General features: G+C 33.5%; 2 protein-coding genes across 2 annotated transcripts; one reads left to right on the top strand and one right to left on the bottom strand.

The window, feature by feature from the left end:
• Positions 1-10,645: 10,645 nt before the first annotated feature.
• LOC112289638 (citrate synthase 3, peroxisomal) lies at positions 10,646-15,803 on the bottom strand. Its single transcript, XM_024535011.3, has 15 exons — positions 15,364-15,803; positions 14,938-15,206; positions 14,591-14,771; positions 14,348-14,433; positions 13,937-14,041; positions 13,533-13,595; positions 13,313-13,422; positions 12,864-12,983; positions 12,672-12,747; positions 12,321-12,394; positions 11,976-12,036; positions 11,629-11,688; positions 11,336-11,433; positions 11,082-11,205; positions 10,646-10,912 (listed from the first exon to the last, which is right to left on the bottom strand). Exons 2-15 carry the CDS (start codon positions 15,202-15,204, stop codon positions 10,778-10,780), a joined length of 1,560 nt encoding a protein of 519 aa, XP_024390779.1. The 5' UTR covers positions 15,205-15,206; positions 15,364-15,803; the 3' UTR covers positions 10,646-10,777.
• A 185-nt stretch (positions 15,804-15,988) lies between these two features.
• LOC112289639 (uncharacterized) lies at positions 15,989-20,030 on the top strand. The gene is made up of 9 exons (XM_090254657.1): positions 15,989-16,290; positions 16,940-17,136; positions 17,357-17,622; positions 17,865-18,049; positions 18,345-18,390; positions 18,560-18,643; positions 18,772-18,938; positions 19,222-19,324; positions 19,477-20,030. The coding sequence occupies exons 1-9, from the start codon at positions 16,051-16,053 to the stop codon at positions 19,578-19,580; spliced, it is 1,392 nt and encodes a 463-aa protein (XP_090110783.1). The 5' UTR covers positions 15,989-16,050; the 3' UTR covers positions 19,581-20,030.
• Positions 20,031-21,147: the final 1,117 nt, after the last annotated feature.

Here is a 21,147-nt window from a genome sequence, read left to right as displayed (position 1 = left end):
GCAATTCTTTTAGCCTCTTCTAAATTATCTCGCTTGACTTTTAGAATCTTCTAAATATTTTTTTCATTATTAAATCCTTGAATAAAAAAGTAGATGAAGGTTTCATCAATGTAAAGAGTTACCACAAATTAAGTTACTACTAGTTCAAATCACCAAATATATTCAATAATTTCTTTTCTTTTTTCTGATTTCAAAGAAGAGAGGGCCTTGAGGATATTACTTTGCCTTATTTCTAGTTTGAATTGTTTAGAAATGGAGTCATGAATATATTACAATTTTTAAAGATTTGAGAGAAGAGAAAGATGAAAGCGAAGGGAGATAGTTTCTATACCATTTGTAAGTCTTGTCTTTTAGAGTACTTGAAAACCACACAAAGTAATAACTTGAGTTGGTAATTAAACATGTTGTGAGAAGTTCTATAAATATCTCTATATGTATCAATGAATCATCATCTGTAGTTCTTTTAAATATAAAGAGGTTGTTAAACATTCCTTAAGAATTATAATTGATAAATCTATGGATTAAATAAAAGAGTTGATGGATATAGGATTAAAATTATTTTCTATATTTTGTTCTATTGGAAGAGAAAGAAATATTGACCCTTCTCTCTCTTAATTTACCCATACTAATAAGTTAGATGAATTAGATTTCAATCATTTTCTTCCTACTCCGTCATCTAGATTTGCTTCAATTGAATTTAAGACAAAAATATCTTTTAACATTAGAGATGAGGATTATTTATTTTGAGTCTTTCCTTATTTGATCTTTGATTTATTTTTCTTAATAGTTGATTCTAGGTTTTCTATGATTAGTGATAGGTTGGATTATTTAGATCTAGTAGAACAATGCATCTATACAACTATCAATCTATTGTTCAATATAATGTAATTTTATTTATCAATCCATAATAATTTAATTTTTAGCTCTTCCACCTCTAATCTACTTAAAGCACCTTTTGACATGTAAAGAAAACAAAATAGAAACAATTAAAAGAAGAATGCTTGCTTCAGTATTATTCTAAGCAAGACTATTTTTTATTTTAATTATTATATTAAACTATTATGTATAGAAGTAATCCTAAGTTATTTTAATTGTAAAAAATAATTCCATACTGAGACAACTAAAAGCCCAAGCTCTTTTTTTCTTCTTTTTTTATAACAAGATTATTAAAAAATGCCCTACTACAACAGTTAACAATATTTTTTTTTTAATAAAAAATAATTATTATTTGCAAGATAATCACACTATATTGAAGAAGGACTCATCTAGTTGCATTTTCAGCCAACCTAGCACCAATTAAAGAATTTTCAATCTGGTTTCTTCTTATCCAATTTGAACTAAATGGTTTAAAAAATTATTTTTGGATTGAAATAGTGAAGGATTCTAAGGCTTTATTGATTTCATATGAAAAAATCTATAAGAAGATTTTAGAAGGTGACCTCTTCTTACATCTTCTTCTTAGATTCTATCCTCAAATTCCTAGCTCCTGCTTCTTGTGTTCAAGCAATTAGCTAAAATTTCAAAAAAAAATAATTAACAAAGGTTCAACGACTTATTTGCTTATAATCTATTGATATTACATTTCTTTCTTCTTGAGCTTCTTTTCTTCAAACCACAATTTGTGTTAATAAAATTAATTAAAATTAAATAAAAGTTATTAAAAAGAATATTTATCTTAGATTTATGACTTGAACTTATTGGTTTTTTCTTCCCTTGTTGATGAAGAATTTTCTTGAGGTTCGTATTAAGCTCCTACTATATTACTTCTTATAAATAGAAGGAATATAAGGAGTGGAAGGAGTGATTAAATCTTCCTACTACTAAAGAAGGGCCCTCAACTAAAAAAATTACAAAGAAGGATAGTGAAGATCCTTGAAGACAAGCTCCACCTTTGATGATGAATCCTTAGAACTTTTAAACTTCTTTTTTATTCCAAAAATAGCTAAAAATTGAAGATTGATATAATTTCAAAGAAAATTATACCATTCCAAGGCTATCCTTGAATTGCTTCTACTATAAAGTGATTTAATTTAAAAGTATCAACATGTACTAAAAAATACCTTTTTAAACATAAAGTACATAAAATTACAAAGGTAGTGGACTTTTTTTTTAATCAAAAATTTACTAAAACTTCAATTTTTGTTCAATTCAAATATATGATAGCTTTTTAAAAAGTTAACAATAATATATATTATCTTACAAAGTTTTATAGTAAGATAAGTAGTACATAAAAATTGATTGATGAAAATCCAAGAGTAATTCAGTCTCTACTTAATTATGATTTTATTTTTATTTATTTTTTTGAAAATATCTTTTGAAAATATAATTTAAAGAAATTCATTTATAAGCTTTGATTGACCGTGGCTCGAAAATAAATCTTATATTCAAGGATCTTTACATGAAGTGATTGTGGTAATTGATATGAAATATGAATGTTAAGGATATGAACTTCAAAGAACTAAAATTTCAATATTCTATTGTAATATTCAAAAAGACTAAAAAATCATTCAAAGACAATGTAGTATTAAACTAGAATAGCTATTACCAAAGATAAGAAGATTAGAAGTTTTGAAACAAGACTAAAGACTAAAAAAGCATTGATAAGAGTAAAAAAGGCTTTACTCTTACCTCCATATATGCTCTTAACTTATAAGGCAAATTATAGTTAGCTTATTCTATAAACTATCAATATGTGGTTAATTTATTGATCAAGTTCCTAATCCATCAATCAACTACAAACACATATAAAATCCAAGAAGCTTTTCGAAAAAATATACTAAAATAAATCTACTTTTATTTAATCATATAAATAAATATTAAGATAAATATATATATATATATTTGTAACATTAACTTCCTTTTCTAGGGACAAGTTCTATGAGGAGTAGTCATCATATGTTGAGACAATTTAAGATATAATGAATTGTGTTTGTCACATATTTTGATCTTTGTTCTCTTCAAAGATGATTGATAGGTCCTCTTAACCATCAATAGTGTCCATATCTAGGCAGGAAGACCACCTTGTTATTTGATTATTTTTAAAGTATTCATAACTTCTTTCAAATCAAGGGTGTGAGCATAATTAAAATCAAGTAAAAATATCTAAATATTGTGATTTGATCATGAAATATTGAGATGTTTTAGTATAGTCTTATAAATATTTGAAGGATATACTACCTCAGGTGGCTTAATACTATATTCTCTTTATTCTTGGTGCCAAAGCAATTAGACAAAAAGAAGGACATATAAACCCTTAACTACAATTAATTGTTAAAAGAGAGTTTAAAATATTATTACAATTTTTTTTTATTAAATCAATAGAAATAATAGATTGGATCTTTTCTATGGTCTTTATAAAGAAGAAAAATGGTGAATTAATAATTTATATAAATTATAAAAAATTCAATAAGTACATCCAAAAAGACCATTTTTTATTTTATTAATATTTCTTTAAATGAAGTAACATGTCACAAAACCTACACGTTTGTAGATAGATATTTGGGATTATAATCATATTGCTATAGTCCTAGAAGATTGCCACAAAATAACCTTTATCACTCCTTGAAGTACTTTCATTTTTTTAGTCATACCTTTTGGTCTATGTAACACCTTTTTTGCCTTCCAAAGAGCACTATACATCCTTCACTAGTTTTAAAAACTTTTAATCTATGATAATTTGGAACCTTCTAAGGATCCATCATAAAGCTATCATTTCAAAGAATGTATCCTAAAAAATGAGCTTGAATAGTGTGAAATACATACTTTCTCATCTTCGCATATAATCTTATATCTTTAAGTTTTTGTAAGATACAATATGAATCATCAAATTAATTCATTAGTAGTTTTAGAATAAAAATATGCATTTAGAGTGCTTAGAACCGCAATATATGGTAAATAATATAGAAATTTTTTGACAAACAAAAAATTAGAGTGTTAGTTGTAGTATTGGAGTCTTAGTAAGTCTTGGAGGCAATTATCTTAGTTGGTTTAATATTATTTTACTTATTATTGAATATTGAGAGATATTTATGAATACCAATATTTATATTGGCCTTCTATCTATACATATTATTTATAAGAAAAACTATAAATATTAGTTAATAGTTAAAAGAAGCATGAAAAAGAACCTCATATCTTTTTAGTTAGTTATGTAGAAAGTAGGATTTATAGTAGATTTAAATTGATTTTATTACTATAAAAATCATCAAAGTAGAAAAAATAGCCTTCAGTTGATAATAGTATTATAGAACCATTATAAGAATTTTTAGAATTTATTTAAATTTTATTTAGAATAGATTCTTAAGCTAATTGGATGTTTTTAAACACCATGATAAAGTCAAAAATATAAAGTTATGGATTTTACTAGTAGAAAATAGGAGGACCAAGAGCTAGTATATTCTTTGTAAGAAGAAAGATGCACAAGTCTCATATGGCTTATAGCACCTTGAAGGTAGTTAGAAAGATAAGACTAAGAGCTTGTGGCCTCTCTTGGAAATCCATATACACTATTTGTGAGCCTTGGTGAGGCTCGAATTCTTAATCTCTTAAGCAAATTATCCTTGAGGTAAAATTATTTTCTTAACTTTTCATTTATTTACTTGTTATTTTTAAACCTTCATAACTTACTCATAGTAATTCAGATTTATATGTTTCATATACCATTGAAAAGATTTAAAAAAAATCTTTCTAAAAATATATTTTTTATTTTTATTTTTTACTTTTTATTGGATAAAAACTCAGTGAAAAAACTATGACTAGTTTTGTAGTATACAATTGCTTAATTACACTTATTTCACTTTTTTTTTGTATTTTTTTCCTTTCGTCCTTGTTCTTGCTACTTCTACTTCACACCACCAATTACAAGCAACTCTTAATTGAGGCTATCGTATAATTTGGGTTGAGGAATGAATTTTACACTCACATATAACAAACATAAAGTTTACAATCTTCAATGTTCTTAGAATAAATTAAAATATTATCTAAATAATACATAATAAAATCATTAAAAAAATCATAAAAGACATCATTCATTAGATGTTAAAAGTAATTGGTACATTCATAAGTCTGAATAGCATGGTATTATATTCAAAATGACCATACCTTGTACGTAATATATATTTTTATTTATCTCTTTTTTTAATATATACTAGATTGTATGTTCTTTGTAGATATATTTTTGTATAGATCTTTGCTTAATTGAATTAGTCCTAAAATCAAAGGTAGATGATACCTATTATTGATAATGATCTTATTGAATCCTCAATAGTCCACATACATCTACAAAGATCTATTTTTTTTCTTCACAAATTAGATGGGAGCCTTTGTTAAAGATTTAGAATAAAAAAATAAAGTTTTTAGTCAATTTCTCGTCAATTTATTCTTGGAGTGCATCCAATTTGTGTTGTGATAGATTATAGATGGATCCAAATGGTAGTTCAGCTTTTTAAAGATATAAAGATGATGCTATAAAAGAATATTTATATTTTTTTTTTTCAAAAAAGTCTTGATAATCTTAGTATTTTTCTATTGAGAATAAGTGTGGCATATATAGCAAAAGTTGACCTCTTTTTTTCAGCATATATAAAAGCCACGTCTTTTGTTGTTGACAACTCTCAACATCCATTCATGCTTAGTATCAATTGACCATTTGACCTTCTCATAAACCTTTCTTCACTCAAATAAATACTATAGTCTTATATTTCATTAGATTTTAGTATGTGATGGCTTTTTGGAGTGCTACTCATTTCATATATACACATACTAAATTTCACTTCCTAAAATTAGCTTTAATATATTTTATAAGAAAATAAAGTTACAAATTATATTAACATAAGATAAATAAGTCTCTTTTATGAAAAACAAATGGCACCACAATTTCATATCATTTCTTCTTGAATTAAATAAGAGCATTTTTAAAAGCTTATAAAGAAAGAAAAAAATTCTTAAAATTTTAAATCCAAATTCAAAATACACTATGAAAAAACCTTCAAAAAATAATCTTAAAAAGTAAATGGCTCTTTTTTTATTCAAAAAAGCACCGCTAATTCATACTAACTTTTTTTGAAGCAATTGAAAGCTTTTTGATAAACTTATAAAAAAAACTCTTCAAAATTTCAAATTCAAATTAAAAATATACTATAAAAAAATCTCCAAAGAAAAATCCTAAAAAATGGTTGTTTTTTTTTTTTTATTCAAAAAGGTACTACAAATTCATTCTAATTCTTCTTGAAGTGAAATAAAGCATCCTAAAAAGCTTATAAAGAAAAAAATAACTTCTCAAAATTCCAAATCCAAATTCAAAACATACTATAAAAAAACTTCTACAGAAAAACCTTGAAGATATATAGTTATTTCTTAAGAGAGAGAATTCAAGCAAAAGAGAAGGGAAGAATGGTCCAAAAGTCAACACCAACCTATATTACTCTACTTTAGCCTATATTTCTTTACTTTAGTACCATTCCATTCTATTTCAAGCTTATACCAACTTATCTTGACTTATATCTATAATTAATTTTTTTTTCTTTTTTCCTTTTTTTTTTTTAATTGCAAATCAAATTTTCATAATATTTTATATTATTTTTATATATTATAATACTTTCCAGATTAACATGATTAGGTTTTTTGAGATGGACATAAGTTAGATAATTGAGCATACAAAGATAAAATAAGTTAGGCTAAACTTGAAAAAATGCCTTAGTTGGTGATGCTCCCAAGTTGGTTCTTATTTTTGATTTGTTGAGAAGGTAGACTATGAGTGTAAAATTCATTCTTCAACCTAAGTTTCAAGATGGTCTCAATTAAGAGTTACTTGTAATAATTAAGAGTTTCTTGTAATAAGGATTAAAAATAATAAATAAATAAATGAAAAGTTAAGTAAAAATTTCACTTCAAAGATAACTTGCTTATAAATCAAAGGTTCAAACCTCACCAAGGCTCACATGTAGTATATAAAGGTGTCTAAGAGAGGCCACGAGGCATTAGACTTATCCTCCTAACTACCTTCAAGGTGCTACAATCCATACGGAACTTATGTACCTCCTTTCTTACAAGAACTAAACTAGTTATTGGTCTTCTTATTTTCTACTAGTAAAACCAATATTTTTGCATTTTTGACTTCACGATGATATGTAAAAACATCCAACTATGCTAGAAACCTTGCAAGGTCTTCAAAACTTATTCCATTTTTTCATAATGGCTCCAACAGTGGTAAAACTTATTTTTATCAAAGTCTTCGAAATTGCTCTGAAAATTCCTTAAAAATTTTAAATAAATTTTAAATAAATTCTAAAAATATTTCTAAATAATTTCTAAAAATTCCTTTAATAGTTCTAAAATACTAATATCAATTTAAGGCTTTAATTTCCTATCATAGTGATTTTTTATAATAATAAAAATAATTTAAATCTACTACAAATCGTACTTTCTATATAAATAACTAAAAAGACATGAAGTTCTTTTTCATGCTTCTTCTAATTATTAACTAATATTTATAGTTTTTTATAAATAACACATATAGATAGAATATTAATATAAATATTCAACCTAATAAATAATCCTTAATACTCAATAATTAGTAAAAAATACTAAAATAATTAAGATGATTGCCTCGAAGACTTACTAAGACTATTTTTACAAGCAACATTCTAATTTTCTATTTGTCTAAATATTTCTACACTATTCACCATATGATCTAATTTTAAGCACTCTAAATGTATCTTTTTATCCTAAAATAACTAGTGATTTAATTTGATGACGCTTATAGATTGTTGTCATTGTTGTCTCTGCCAATAGATTGATTAGAATATTTTTTCAAAAAGGCATATTTTGCACCTTATCTAAGATTATTTTGTTCTTTCACTTTGATACTCTATTTTGTTGAGGTGTATGAAATATGGATACTTACTTGTTGATACCATGAAGATCACAAAATCTAAAATATTCTAATGATTTATACTCTCTACTACTATTAGATTTGAGAGTAAAAATTTGAGAATCTATTTAATTTTCTTAATGGCTCTTAAAGATGCAAAAAAAATTAAACCTTTGGCTTTTATGTCTAAAATTTAAATCCATATTTTATAGATATAATCATTAATAAAAATTAAAAATTACTTAGCACCACCAATAGAATATATAATCAGCAAATTGTATAAGTGAAAGTAAATGATTTCCAAAAGTTTTGAGGCTCAATGTTCTACTTGTTTCTAGAAGATTATTTGAATATTCTTAACTAATTGACATACTTTACAAATTTTATTCAAGGCTGGCAACTCTAAAATATCAATGGCTTGTTTACTCACTTGTAAAAGACTACCATGCATTAGATGTCTTAATCATACATGCTAAAGTCTTCCTAGATTTTGTTTTTGTAAAATTGTTCTAGTCTAGATATTGGAGCTATTCGAAGACTAGAGATAGTAAAGTTGACTTTGACATGTATCAAGGATTCAAATAGAGATCTCTTTTAAGAAAAAACCAAGGATTCTATAATATATGCTTCAAGGCTTCTAATCAATGATTATAAATTATAAAAACTAGACTTCACATCTCTATTATCTTTTACAATAGTTTTGTATGGTTGCTACAATATTAAGACTAAATATTGACTCTCCATAAATAACATAAGATTTTTTGAATGGATTATTTGGCCTATGGAAATCAAATTTCTATTGAGCCATGGAACATAACAACCATCTTTGATTATTTTTATTTCACCATTTGGCATTGGGAGCTCAATACTTCCTTTGGTATTGATCACATGGTCTTATCTCAAAATTGATGTCACCACTTCCTATGAATTATTCTATTCTAAGGTAGAAAACATGTTGGAATTATTAACAAAGTGGCAAGATGTCTTTGGATCAAGTACCTAGTCATGATCAAAGACGATGTCTATTGAGGGAGCAACAAGAGCTTCTTCAATGCCTTCATTAGTAAGAAGCAGAGAGCTATCCTTGAAAAACTCATCAATTATATGAACTTCTATAGATCTCCTTGTATAATATCTATATGGCTTCTGAAAATTTGATGGAAGAAATATCAAAATAGTACATATCTTTGTAAAGTGACCTAGTTCACCATATTAATTAAAAGTGAGTTGATTTGCTTATGCGTAGTTAGGACAAGACAAAAAAAATTGTCCCTTCTTTAGAAGTTGCTATTTGCTCCTTAATCATAGTATGAAAGTTAATCACTTTGAATGACAATTCAAATCCTCATGACTAGAACTTCTTCTTGCAATAATCCTTGCCAAAGTTTCAAGTTAGTTTCTTCTAAGTGTAATTTGCTAAACAATTCAGAAATAGGAGTTACTTTCTTATTTTAAACAATATGTACAAATTGATTGAAACAAGATGGCAAGTAAGTGAAAATTTGTAAACTATTGTGGCATTGTCAGTTTGTTGGCTTATAGCTTGTAGTTCTTTTACTAACCCATAGATTAGTTGCATGAATGCCTATACATTCATATTATCTATCATACAAGGTACTAACCATTTGTTTTGCATGACCATAATGTCCGCCAAAGTATATATTTGATATAATTCTTGAAGCTTCAACCACGATGCCTTGGGTCCTTTAAATCAAAGATAAAATCTTATGGTCCTTTTGCATATGAAAGCTTCATAATATCAAAAGCTCTTTTCCTCCTTTTACACTAAAGATCCAACTATTAAGGTATTGGTGTGGGATTGTCAAGTCTCTTGCTTGTCATTGTTGCAAATCTTGATCCACATGTTGTTGTAGTTGAACCGCTCATTGCTTCAATTCTTTTGTCATCAATGGATTTGATGCAGTTCCACAAATCTTCTTTCTCAAATACGTGCTCCATTGTGGTCTTGCACAGTCTGTAATTTGCTAGTGATGCCAGCATCTTGTCCCTCAAACTGACAATATCTAAGGTACCCATTATTCTAGATCTGACTGAGAGAATACTCTCAATGTTTTCTTGCATATCTCACTTGACTACACTAAATGATCCATTATCGTTCTCACTCTCCAAGAATATTATTTTGATCTGATACCATGATGAACTTAACACAAAATACTGCTTTATTGAACTATTAGGTTAATACAAAAACAGTCTTCTGTATCGGTGAGCAGCAACAGCAGATGGGAGTAATAGAAGCCACTGGATAGCTTAGAGGACTTAGCTACTATGTTGTAATAAATGTAAGGTAGATACATAGCCAAGTTCTTAGTTTACATGACAAATGTTGATAGTGTCAACATTAATGTGGTTTGGTACTTCTTTTGAACTGTCTTGTAATATTTTCTCTGTTAAAAATATTCGTTTCTGCATTACCAATTTTTATTTTATCTTTTATTTTGTCACTGTTTAGAATTACGGGCATAACGACATGTCTTTGAGAGTTCGATGAAACCAACTTCAATCTCAGGACAGAATTGCAATGCACATTCCTACAGACAAAGAATTAGAGCTGCAACTTTTGCTAATGCAGATGAGGTTTCTAATGGGAAGGGAGACGAGTGGACGCCCCAACAACATGACCACCATTCTGAAATGCGTCGGCACGTATCTAGAAGAATCGTATCCTGTGGTTTAGTTTTACGACAAGCTTCGGTCAAGAACCATGGAACTAGAAAGCAAGATTTCTTGTTCACTGGTATGTGGAGTAAGATGCTATTAGTTTTTCAAATTGGAAGAATATATTCACAAAAAGATTATGTCCAGGTAAAACCTTCTGACCATGTCATGTTTCCCCGCTCAGGTCAACATTCTTGTACACAATCGGGCATGTTCAAATGAGTCCAACTGTTACATTTTACTAGCTCCAGCTAATCTGCGCTTGGATGCATTTGAGACAGCGATGTTCGCCAAGGTCTCAGACTTTCCTGCTGTGCCGCGGCTACTTTCAGGAGTATAGTGGCGTAACCATTCCCCTTGGTACCACTGCGTAAAATCCACACCCAAGTTCAGAATTTGCAACAAGAACTACTGATACGAAACAGTTATTGATGTGAAATGTCCAAAACGGCGTCCTGTTTATCTCAAATGAGTGGGTCAATTTCGACTTCTTGGTTTTGTTATAATAAAGTGCCTCTCTTCGTCAATCACTGACCTGTTGGGGGCGCATAATCTTTGTGTCGGTGTCATCAAGGGATTCCTTCCAATGTGCAAGATATCCAGCCATACGTGGAACAGCAAACAATACTGGGAAAAATTCTGTTGGGAATCCCATTGCCCTGTAGTAACAAAAATAAGAATTAGAAAAGTAAACAGATGCACTCATTTCTTTCTTTCCACTTGGATAATGTTTACGTTCTAAGCGGTGGATGATGTGGTATGCTAATTACTAAGAGTAGAAATGCTCACCTGTAAATTAAACCAGAATAGAAGTCAACATTAGGATAAAGTTTCCTCTTCACGAAGTACTCATCAGAAAGGGCCGCCTTTTCCAGAGCAACGGCTACCTTCACTCAAGTCCAAGCCCCATGCGATTAAGACATCTTTTTTGAATCAGAATTTGACACAAGGGCGGGTGCCTTTCATATGGGTTGAATAAGTGAGAAAGGAGGTGCAGTTACGCTGTTTGGGAATTAATGAGGACTCAAGATAAACCTAATAAACTTGAAAAAGCTTTATCATAAATTGCAGGATTCTTATACCTCAATGAGTGGGTCACGACCTACGATGGCGAACACTTCATCCGCCAGAGTTCGAACCACCTATTTTGCCAGTCGAAAAGGGACCACGATTTTAGAGAAACGTAGTATACCTATAATGTAAAACACAATCCACAAATATCAATGTTCTACCAAGAACCTGCAGCCATGCTGGGAGAAACTTTATACCCGTTACACATAGTACGAACTTGCTCTAAGTACTTTCTCAAATTTTCACACTGATATAGATTGTAAACTTGAAGTTATAACTATGATGTGGCACACAATGATGACTTGCAACAGAAAGTCTTTCAGTACGAGGTGGTTTGAAAGGATGAAAATTGGAAAACCTTAGCACGAGGATCGTAATTCTTGTAAACACGGTGGCCGAATCCAGACATCTTCCTTTTCCTGCTCAGGGAAGACCGATTATCAAAAATAGAATCCTGTATTCCTCAAAATCTCTTCACAAAATAGCAGAAGAATGAAGCAAGAAAAGTTCTCTTGTTTCAATTTATTTCGCTCATGAAAATGTTTGATCACGCCTAGTACCATATAACCAATGATAACCATACCCCATGGTAAGTCAACTTGTTCTTCATATTCTCAATTGAAAGATCAAAGATAACTACAAGCAGACATACAAGCAAAACTAAAATCCTCGTTAGAGTGTAACGCCAGTTCTATAAATAGACCTGTTTTTCACATCTTCCAAAAACTCGGGGATCTTCTCAACACTGCCAATTTCTTTCAACATCTTCAAAACAGCCTGCATGATGACAAAGCATGTGGTGAGAAACAACGGTCAACATTCGCTATGTTTGCCACAAAGAATTGTGCAAGCAATCCAAAAGGTCCGCGACGTGGCTTGGGGACCGTACGCTAAAACTTAAAACGACCAATGGTGTACTTAGTACATATGAATGTACGAATGAACCACTTTTCAGCACTACACAAAAATGGTAATTAAAGGGAAAGACGAAATTAGATACAGGCTGTGTTCGACAATAAATGAAACTGATTTAGATGAAATGAGATACTTAGACCTCGTTTGCACCACCATGCAATGGGCCATAAAGGGCTCCTGTAGCTCCAGCCAAAGCCGTATACACATCCACACCACTGAAACACAGCACAATCAAAAACCATCATTAATACTCAAGCCTCTGAATTCAATTTCTTACGTAACTGTAAGGTGTTACAGATGTAACCAAAAGGTACAGTTGGCCGGGCAGTACCTTGAAGCAAGGTGGCGGGCAGCAGCAGTAGAGCAATTCATCTCATGCTCCGCATGCAAAATGAAAAGTATGTCGAGCACTCTGGCTAGCCGGGGGTGTGGCTTGTAATTTCTGTCACCCCTGCTCAACCAATACCATAAGCACCCTATTATGGTTTTAAGTTTACTGGCAGTGAGCACGGTTTTGAACCACTGGCAATGTTAAGATGTACATACAACTACATGAAAAAGGCAATTCTGGAATATTTTAAAAAGTTGTATAACCTAAAGTTCTAAAGAAAATGTCTGCATAAACTACAGTAAACTTGTATTATTGATACATAACTCCTGTACTTGATACACATTGTGTAAGGTCAAAGGGTAGTTTAACATGTACGATTCGATGCAACTGGTACATTTTGTAAGTGCGACACAAGTGGACAACAAAGAATCAACGTGAGCGAGACGTACAAAGAGTCCAACATGTAGAGGAAATTTTCAGAGTATGAGAGTTGATTGGAAGGCATCACTGGTGGTCTTCCAGCCATTCGCAGATATGCAGCTGCGGCTAAGGTCGGTACCTGATACAAAATAGACGAGGCTCTGAGTATCGTCAGGGAAAAATCCCAAGAGTGTGGATGGAAGGAAAGTCAATATATAAATCAAGCAAGTGGATATCTATTTCACTGACCTTCCCTAACACACGAACAATTTGCTTGTCTCTTACGGCTTTCGACTTGTACAAGTCTTGACCCTGAAACAAATAAGATCCTTGTGTTAAAAGACGTCCCTGACCACACACGATTACGCATAATTCGAAAATAAACGCCATTTGATCATCGTGCAAATAGGAATTACGCACAAACTTGAGTCTTAATTGGTGGGTGCCCACTAAATCCTCTACAATACTGTTTCTTACCGCTTTATAAAAATAAAATACATGAAGAGGTGTTCTGAAAAACAATTTCTTCATGTTGTCTCGACAGTGTCATAGGAAAAATATAGCAACATTTGGTACTGAACGCATGAAGAACATAAAATGCCACACAAAAATCAGCGACAGCTTTCAAAGGAATACATGGTAAAATTCAGCACCTGTAGAGCAGGATTGGCATCTGGATGGCAAGAAGAAAGAGCGCAGATGGATGCAACTAATGTGCCCATCGGATGGGCATCATGAGGAAGCGCAGCAATAACCGACTGGTTCACATCCACAATTTAATCGAAAGTCAATACTTTTGAAACCTTGGCTACTTAACCCAGGATTGTTTTTACTACATTGATCATGGAGACAATGTATCAAGCTCCTCAAACAATCAGCCATGCACGAATGTGCAAACACAAATCATCGTAATCACGGAAAGTCCGCGCTAAAAGTTTCTTTGAGTGCAAAGGACACAAAGCTACACTGTGACGGAAAAATAATCAAGACAATCAAAAAAGACCCTTGTATTCATTTGACTCAAAGGCAAGTAGGTCGTCCACGAAACTTGGTCTGTTGCGTACCAGGACTGTTTGAGGGACAGCCGAATGTTGAGCAACTGCACGCTCCCATCCAACCAACTGGGTTTTCGATGGCAGATTGCCATACACTGGAAAATCAACAATTAGTTCCAAGAGAGTATACAAACCCACCTTTATCGAACCAAGGTTTCCGAAATTCAGAAGACTTGTGTAGCCAACGTCTACGTGATGTGGCCATAAAAAGTTTTGCAGATGAAATAATCTGGTTCTTCAATAGATACTCACTCAACAAGTAAGCCACCTCAAGAAAGCTGCTCTTCTCAGCAAGCTCCTCAATAGGGTAACCCCGGTATCGCAAAATCCCTTTGTCACCATCAATGTATGATATGGTTGATCGAACTGGAGCTGTATTTAGATATCCAGGATCAAATACTCTGAGGCCCTGTCCATCTCCACCAGCAACTATCTGCAATTTCCTTACACAACCACTCGATTTTAGTTTAGTTTAGAGTTACGTATATAGAAATATCAAACAAGGAACATAATGTGGCAAACACCATGCGCTACGTCCATCACCAATTACAGATGTAGTTCATTAATAAAATGAATTCCCAATAAGAGCACCATATAACCTTCTGGAAGTCCGTGGCTTTCAATGTCCCGCCTTCGCTGATCTCGAACTCATACTTTTTCCCTGTCCTGTTGTCCACCACAGTTAGGGTTCCCGAACCTCCTGAAAATTTTGGAGCGATCTCAGCCGAGACAGCAAGAGTTTCCAGAGAGTGTGAAGAAGAAGTGTTCCCCGATTCTAGGTGATTTCGCAGAATGGCTACCCTCCTCGAACTCGATGTTGACAAACGAAGACCAATGTCTTCGTCGCAGCTTAATCTAGCTTCCATAGCTGCAACTCACAGCACAAGCCCTCAAATTATCATTCCAAACGCCTGTAAAGTGTACCCAACGGGCAAAAAATTACACAATAACCAAACTGTAATCACCCCGGAGCACAATCACCAACAGGAAACAACAAACCTCGCCACGGCCAATCGATTAATCACCTGTAAATCGAAAGAGGACGAAGCTGGAAACCTTCAAATTCGCGGCACAAGCAGATCGATTGCAGACAAATTACTGTCACACCTACAAGCCGGTTGCTTGTACCTCGATGATATGCGATTTGCCTGCATCCAAACTGCAAGGTCTTCACGAAAACCTATGGCGTCGTTTTCGTACTTCCAATGACGTCAAGCAACTAAAAAGTACTATCACAGTTAGCCAACTGAACCTAGACTAATCTCCTAACAACGTTTTCAGCGGAACTTCCGATTAAATTGGAATATCAATTTTTCTTCGATCAAAATCAGACTTGATCCACACACGGCATACAATATACATGTTTCTAGAATCACACAGAAGGTAGAGAATATGACGACATTGCGATGCTTTCCAATCTACACGAAAAACCAAGATGTGGCACCTCACCATCACTTCCGCATCATTTTTTATTTAACAAACTATATTTGCCGTGCCCGCGATAACAAGATCAAAAGAAGGTAATAAAATAGTCACAATCCATATGAGAGCGGAGAAAAAGATGAAGGGGTCGTGAAAAAGGCAAAGGAAAAAAGCTATGATGGAGGTGAAGGGCAGACCAGTCTTTCGAACTGGCCACCATCCTTCTTCACAGAGCTTGCGAGCTTCAATGCCCAACACGCATTTACTTCCATTCTGATGAGGGTGTGTTCATGGCAATGGCTTCCAGAATGATGCTTCTTACGCCATCTTCGCCTTCAACATCTTTGAGTGTCAACGTGGATAGCAGGCCTCGTCTCAGTCAGAAACGGGTGTCGAAAGCTTCGCTTGTGAAGCTGCGAAGAGGGAGATGGTGGAGCGATTGTGGCGTGAGGTTGCGCGGGCCTAGGGAGCGTGCGTCTGATGGGTGGGTGTCTTCAGCGAGTGGAAGCGCTCTGTCACAAGAGCAAGAGGTTTGGGTTTCAAGGGAGAATTGAACTTGTGGGAGTTCGTTTCTTAGGTTTGGAGTAACATTTCAAAGAAATTTGGGGTCTCTTTGTTCTCAAGGGTGTGATAGTACTTGGAAAATTATCTCTGGGTATTGTAGAAAATCACATCATCTGCGAATGCCAAGTCTTCCTGATAATTATTTCTGTTTAAGAAGAGCTGAAATGAATTGGACGCAAATAAAATTCTTACAAGTAGCTAATATCACAGAAATTGTGGGATCCTGCAGTTCAATTCTCTTAGGTATGAAAATTTGAGACCCTAAGGTGCTGTGAGTGCCATATCAAAGGATAGCTAAGCAACTAATAACCAGGATTTGACTCGTAATGAAACAGCAAACTCTGCAGAAATTTTTCAAAAGGAACATACGCATTTACATACAAGACAAAGCGTGTTGAAGATTAAAATTAGGTTAAAATTTAACAAAAGAGGCAATCACCTTTTTCTATCTTGTACTTCGTCTTAGTTCGTCCTCCCGTATCAGATTTGTCATAGTATTTGCATTCGTTTTGGCATTTCCGACCATTTCCTACTTTCATTTTATTTTTTTTTCTAGAGATGTGATCTTTTTAGATGCTGATCTGTCCTCCTGTTGCACGCACTATGTATTTTCAGAAGCGAACTAAGAGACTGAAGCTTGTGGTTGTCCGTAGCTTCTCAGCTTCCGTATCTGCGGCCTCAGAAGCAGGCCAGCTAGAGCATAGCCAGACTCTGGAGAGTTTTTTTGACGATACTGGAGAGTTTTTTGAAACTAAGAACGAGCAACCTGAGTGGATCAAAAAGGTCGTCGCAGCAGGCTTAGTAGAGAAAGGGTAAACTGACGACTTTTTTTCTAGTCCAATTCAACTCAATCCTGCCCCTGAATTTATTTCATCACTATCTATGATCTCAACACGCTTATCCTCAACAGTATTATATACAATGTCACTTTAAAGTCCTCTAGGAATAATTCAATATACAATTTTTGGAATGTATTTTCTGTTCGGATGTTTGATGTCTTTTCGCAAGGATGTGAGTATAATCCCCTCTCAGATCCAGTGTTTTGGTGGGGCCAGGAAGTATATCACTGGTACCACTCTTGAGGAGTTTAGAGGTGAACACTGTGGTGGCACACTGGTCTTTACTAGAGTTGGCAAGCGTCAAGGCAGTTGACGATGAAATTCGCTGCTGGCACGGGAACGTCGAGAAGCTACCTCACTCATGGGGCCCATTCGATGCTGTGTTTCTTGGACACTCACCTGCAATGGCCTTCTCAGCTTCCACGTTATTCGAGTCTGTCATCAGCCGCTGTCGCACGGGTAAGTTACACTTTCATATGTCAAGTTCACACTTCGAACTGCTTTTTCGATCAAGTTACAAGAGTATGCATTGATTTAGCATCTATTCACTTTACATTTACACTGTATAGTCTCTTCTACATGGGTATGGGAGAAAATTTCACTCATGCACCTTTGTTAGACGGAGGACCAGGTTCTCTGTAATGTAAACCCAGTTGAGTTCTGAAATCTCCTTAAAGGAATCACGTCTACAAGTTCTGCAGGAGCAAGGGTGGTGATAAATCAAAGTTGTGGGAAAAGCTTCTTAGCACCATACAGAGAAATGTACCCGCATATTCTCCTGCGTGATCTTCCTGAACCCGAGGAGCTGCAAAGCATGATAAATGGTTTACCACTGGAATTCGTTAGCTTCCAAAGTGATTCTTCGGCGTATTTGGTTGCTCTTGAGGTAATTGTTCCTCAATCTGCTGTTTTGCAGTTGTCACTGTTTGGCTGTTCTTAGTGTATCTTACTACTTGGTTATGTAGTAAGGGGCTCTTCTCAAAACGTAGAGTGAACTTGATTACCGCTGAAGTGAAGGACAGTGTTACTGATAATTTTTTCACTCTAGGACTCTCAGAATACTGTTTTATTTATTTATTTTTCTTCTTAATTAGATGTTTTCCTAATTAATAGAGGTGCGTACTGAGTGTGCTGTCCATGTATGTTTCCAACGTAAGTAGTGACAATCGTCTTCCTCACAGGTCAACGAATCGCCCAACAAAACAGAAAAAGACATCGACAACAAAGGTACTTCCAATTTGTCACATCATCTGTTCAAATTAAGTCACAAGGGCTTTGACATCTCTACCCAACTTTGATGAAAGGCGAGTGGCTATAACAAGCGGCTTGTAGGATAGTTAGTGAACTTTCAGCATGCCTGCTTGGTTTTAGTTGTAACCCGCCCTTACAAGTGCAGATATTAGCGACTTTCCGCTGTATGCCTCAGCCAAGGTGGTGCATGGGTTCGGTCGTGGAAGCAAGCAAATGGGCATTCCCACAGGTGTGCACAATATTGCTGGCCTCTTTTTTTTTGGGATTTGGTGTTTGCAATGTATTGAAGTTCTGCATTTGAACGTCAACAGTATTACTCTGTGCTCTAAGACTCACATACGTGGCTTCTTGAGCCAGCAAACCTCAACCCCGAAGAACTGCCAAAGGAAATATTAGACCTCCCCAAGGGCGTCTACTTCGGATGGGTGCAAGTGAAGGGAGAAGGCTTAGACGCTGGAGTTCAGAAGATGGTTATGAACGTTGGGAATCGCCCCACTTTCGCTGACAGTGATGCAGTTACCATTGTAAGTGGATAATTTCCTGGCAAGCGTTTATAAGGAAGCAATCCCCTTTATTTCGCATCTTGAGTTGTAGCCGGATTGACTATATTTTCTGGTCTCATTGTTGCAGATATGTCATCGAAATTGTGCCTACAGACTCTCATTCGGTAGAATCTCGTATAAATGCTGGCTCCCTTCCGTAAACTAATGGGCATCGATGTTCTAGGCTAAATAAGGCGAACAAAATCCTTGCTTGTTATTTTGAGCTTGGAAATTGTCTGAGACTGCTCTGCTTGGTCTCTTGCAGGAAGTGCATATTCTACACGACTATAAAATTGACTTCTATGGCCAGGATGTAGGCATTGCAGTGCTGGGTTTCATTCGACCTGAAATGAAGTTCAGTTCCTTAGGTTGTGATTTCTTCTGTTCTCCTCTTCCTGCCATGGGCTTGCCTTCTTCTTGTGTTTCTATGGTAATTCTCTTATTGTTTGTTTCTTCCTTCAAAGGTTATCCTGATTTTGGTTCAGAATAATTGATTATTTGATACCGTAACCCATTCCAGATGCATTGGTGGAGAGGATTGGAGATGACATCAAGGCAGCAACATTGTATCTGGAAGAAGAGGTGCTGAAGTCGTATCAAACTGACAGGTTTTTCCGGATGTAACATGGCTTTTTCAGCGGCATCCTCCACCCCATGTTCTCTTTAAGGGACAACAAAAGGACATTGCAGCTTACAGTTGTCCATATATGTGCAATCATCAACCACTCTGGTTAGGTGTTGACCACGTATAGAAGTGATTGTAAGCAGTGTTGTATCACGTCGAGAGTGTTCAAGGTCGCGATTACTGAGAAATATGTAAAGAAACGCATATTTTTTGTGCTTTCGTCATAGATGAGCAGTCTGCCATAGATGCGTTGAACTGCAGCAGTTGTTTTTCTCACTTGGCATGTGCTAGATATACATGATTGGTGCAATGTTTTTTTTGGAAGAACTAGTTTTGTATCGTTGGGAAAGGAAAGGAAACATCATTATGAGCTGCTTGCCATGTAAACCAGACCTGAGTGCTCAACGTATGGTACAATCAGCTTCTTCTAAACAAACTTTGGAACTTGACTGCAAGAGTAGCATCTGTTGACCTTGACGAGAATGCCGCCGCTCCGTCTGTCAGGCTTCTGCAATGCTAGGCACGAGTTTTAGCGAGCATTGACCTAGTTTCTTCTTCATACTTGTGTAGTCAAACCACAAACACGTATGTAGTTCTTTCCTACAAATCCAAGCAAGGCATCCTTGCATAGCCCTACAGTAATTAACATTGCAATCTTCCCAGAGGGTTCTATTTTCCACCAATTGGATTGGTCTTTCAAAATCAATCTTCCTAGATTATTCTAATTTTTCTCAATTGGATTAGTGTTGCACAAGAAAGTTGAATTACTGAGGAGCATTAGTAATTTCTTGTTAAACCGCCAACTTTTATTGTAACAAATGTTTAGGTACTTCCCATCTTTTTAAGAGCTAAAGTAAAAAAAACTTTAAAAAGATGAGAAGAAAATAATTTTTAAGATATAGCAACTTTGACTTGGATTTTAGAGTTCTGATTTTTTTTGTAAAAAGATTTTGTACAGTTCTGAAAACACATTTGAATCCATTTCTGGTTTCTCTATTCTTAACATGTCATTGAATTGTTCTAAAACTATATATATTGGTAGATATGGAGGTTTTGACTATTTTGTTTTAAACCAATACCATCTTTACTTAAATTTTTAAGAAAAAAATAATTTTTAATAGAAAAAAATTATAAAATTATAAAAAAAATTTGTAGTAATAATTTCTATTACTAAAATATAGATATAGAATTGTTGAGGTATAAAACTTTTAGGACATTGTGAATGATTTCAGAGATCTTCTAGCTACAAATAAAAATCTTAAAATAATAGTTAAAAACCATTAGATTCTAGATATATTATTATTAGGATTTCTTTTAAATTAGACAATATTAATTTTACACATGCAATTCTATGCAATATGCAAATGAAAGCATAAAAGATACTTTGAAGCATTTATGAAACCAACAATATCTCAAATATCATTTTTATACATTGCAAATTCTTTGCATACAAGATAAAAGGTGAAGACTTAATTATATACATCACTTATAGGAAAAATTTATAAATTTTTATCTAATGAAGAAAAATTTTAAATTTTTCACTATTATACTAGTCCACTTAATATA

The sequence above is a fragment of the Physcomitrium patens genome, chromosome 12 (assembly GCF_059467195.1).
Source record: "Physcomitrium patens ecotype Gransden chromosome 12, ASM5946719v1, whole genome shotgun sequence".
Lineage (NCBI taxonomy): Eukaryota > Viridiplantae > Streptophyta > Bryopsida > Funariales > Funariaceae > Physcomitrium > Physcomitrium patens.
Note: the sequence above shows the minus strand (reverse complement) of the source record. Positions and strands in the feature narration are given on the sequence as shown.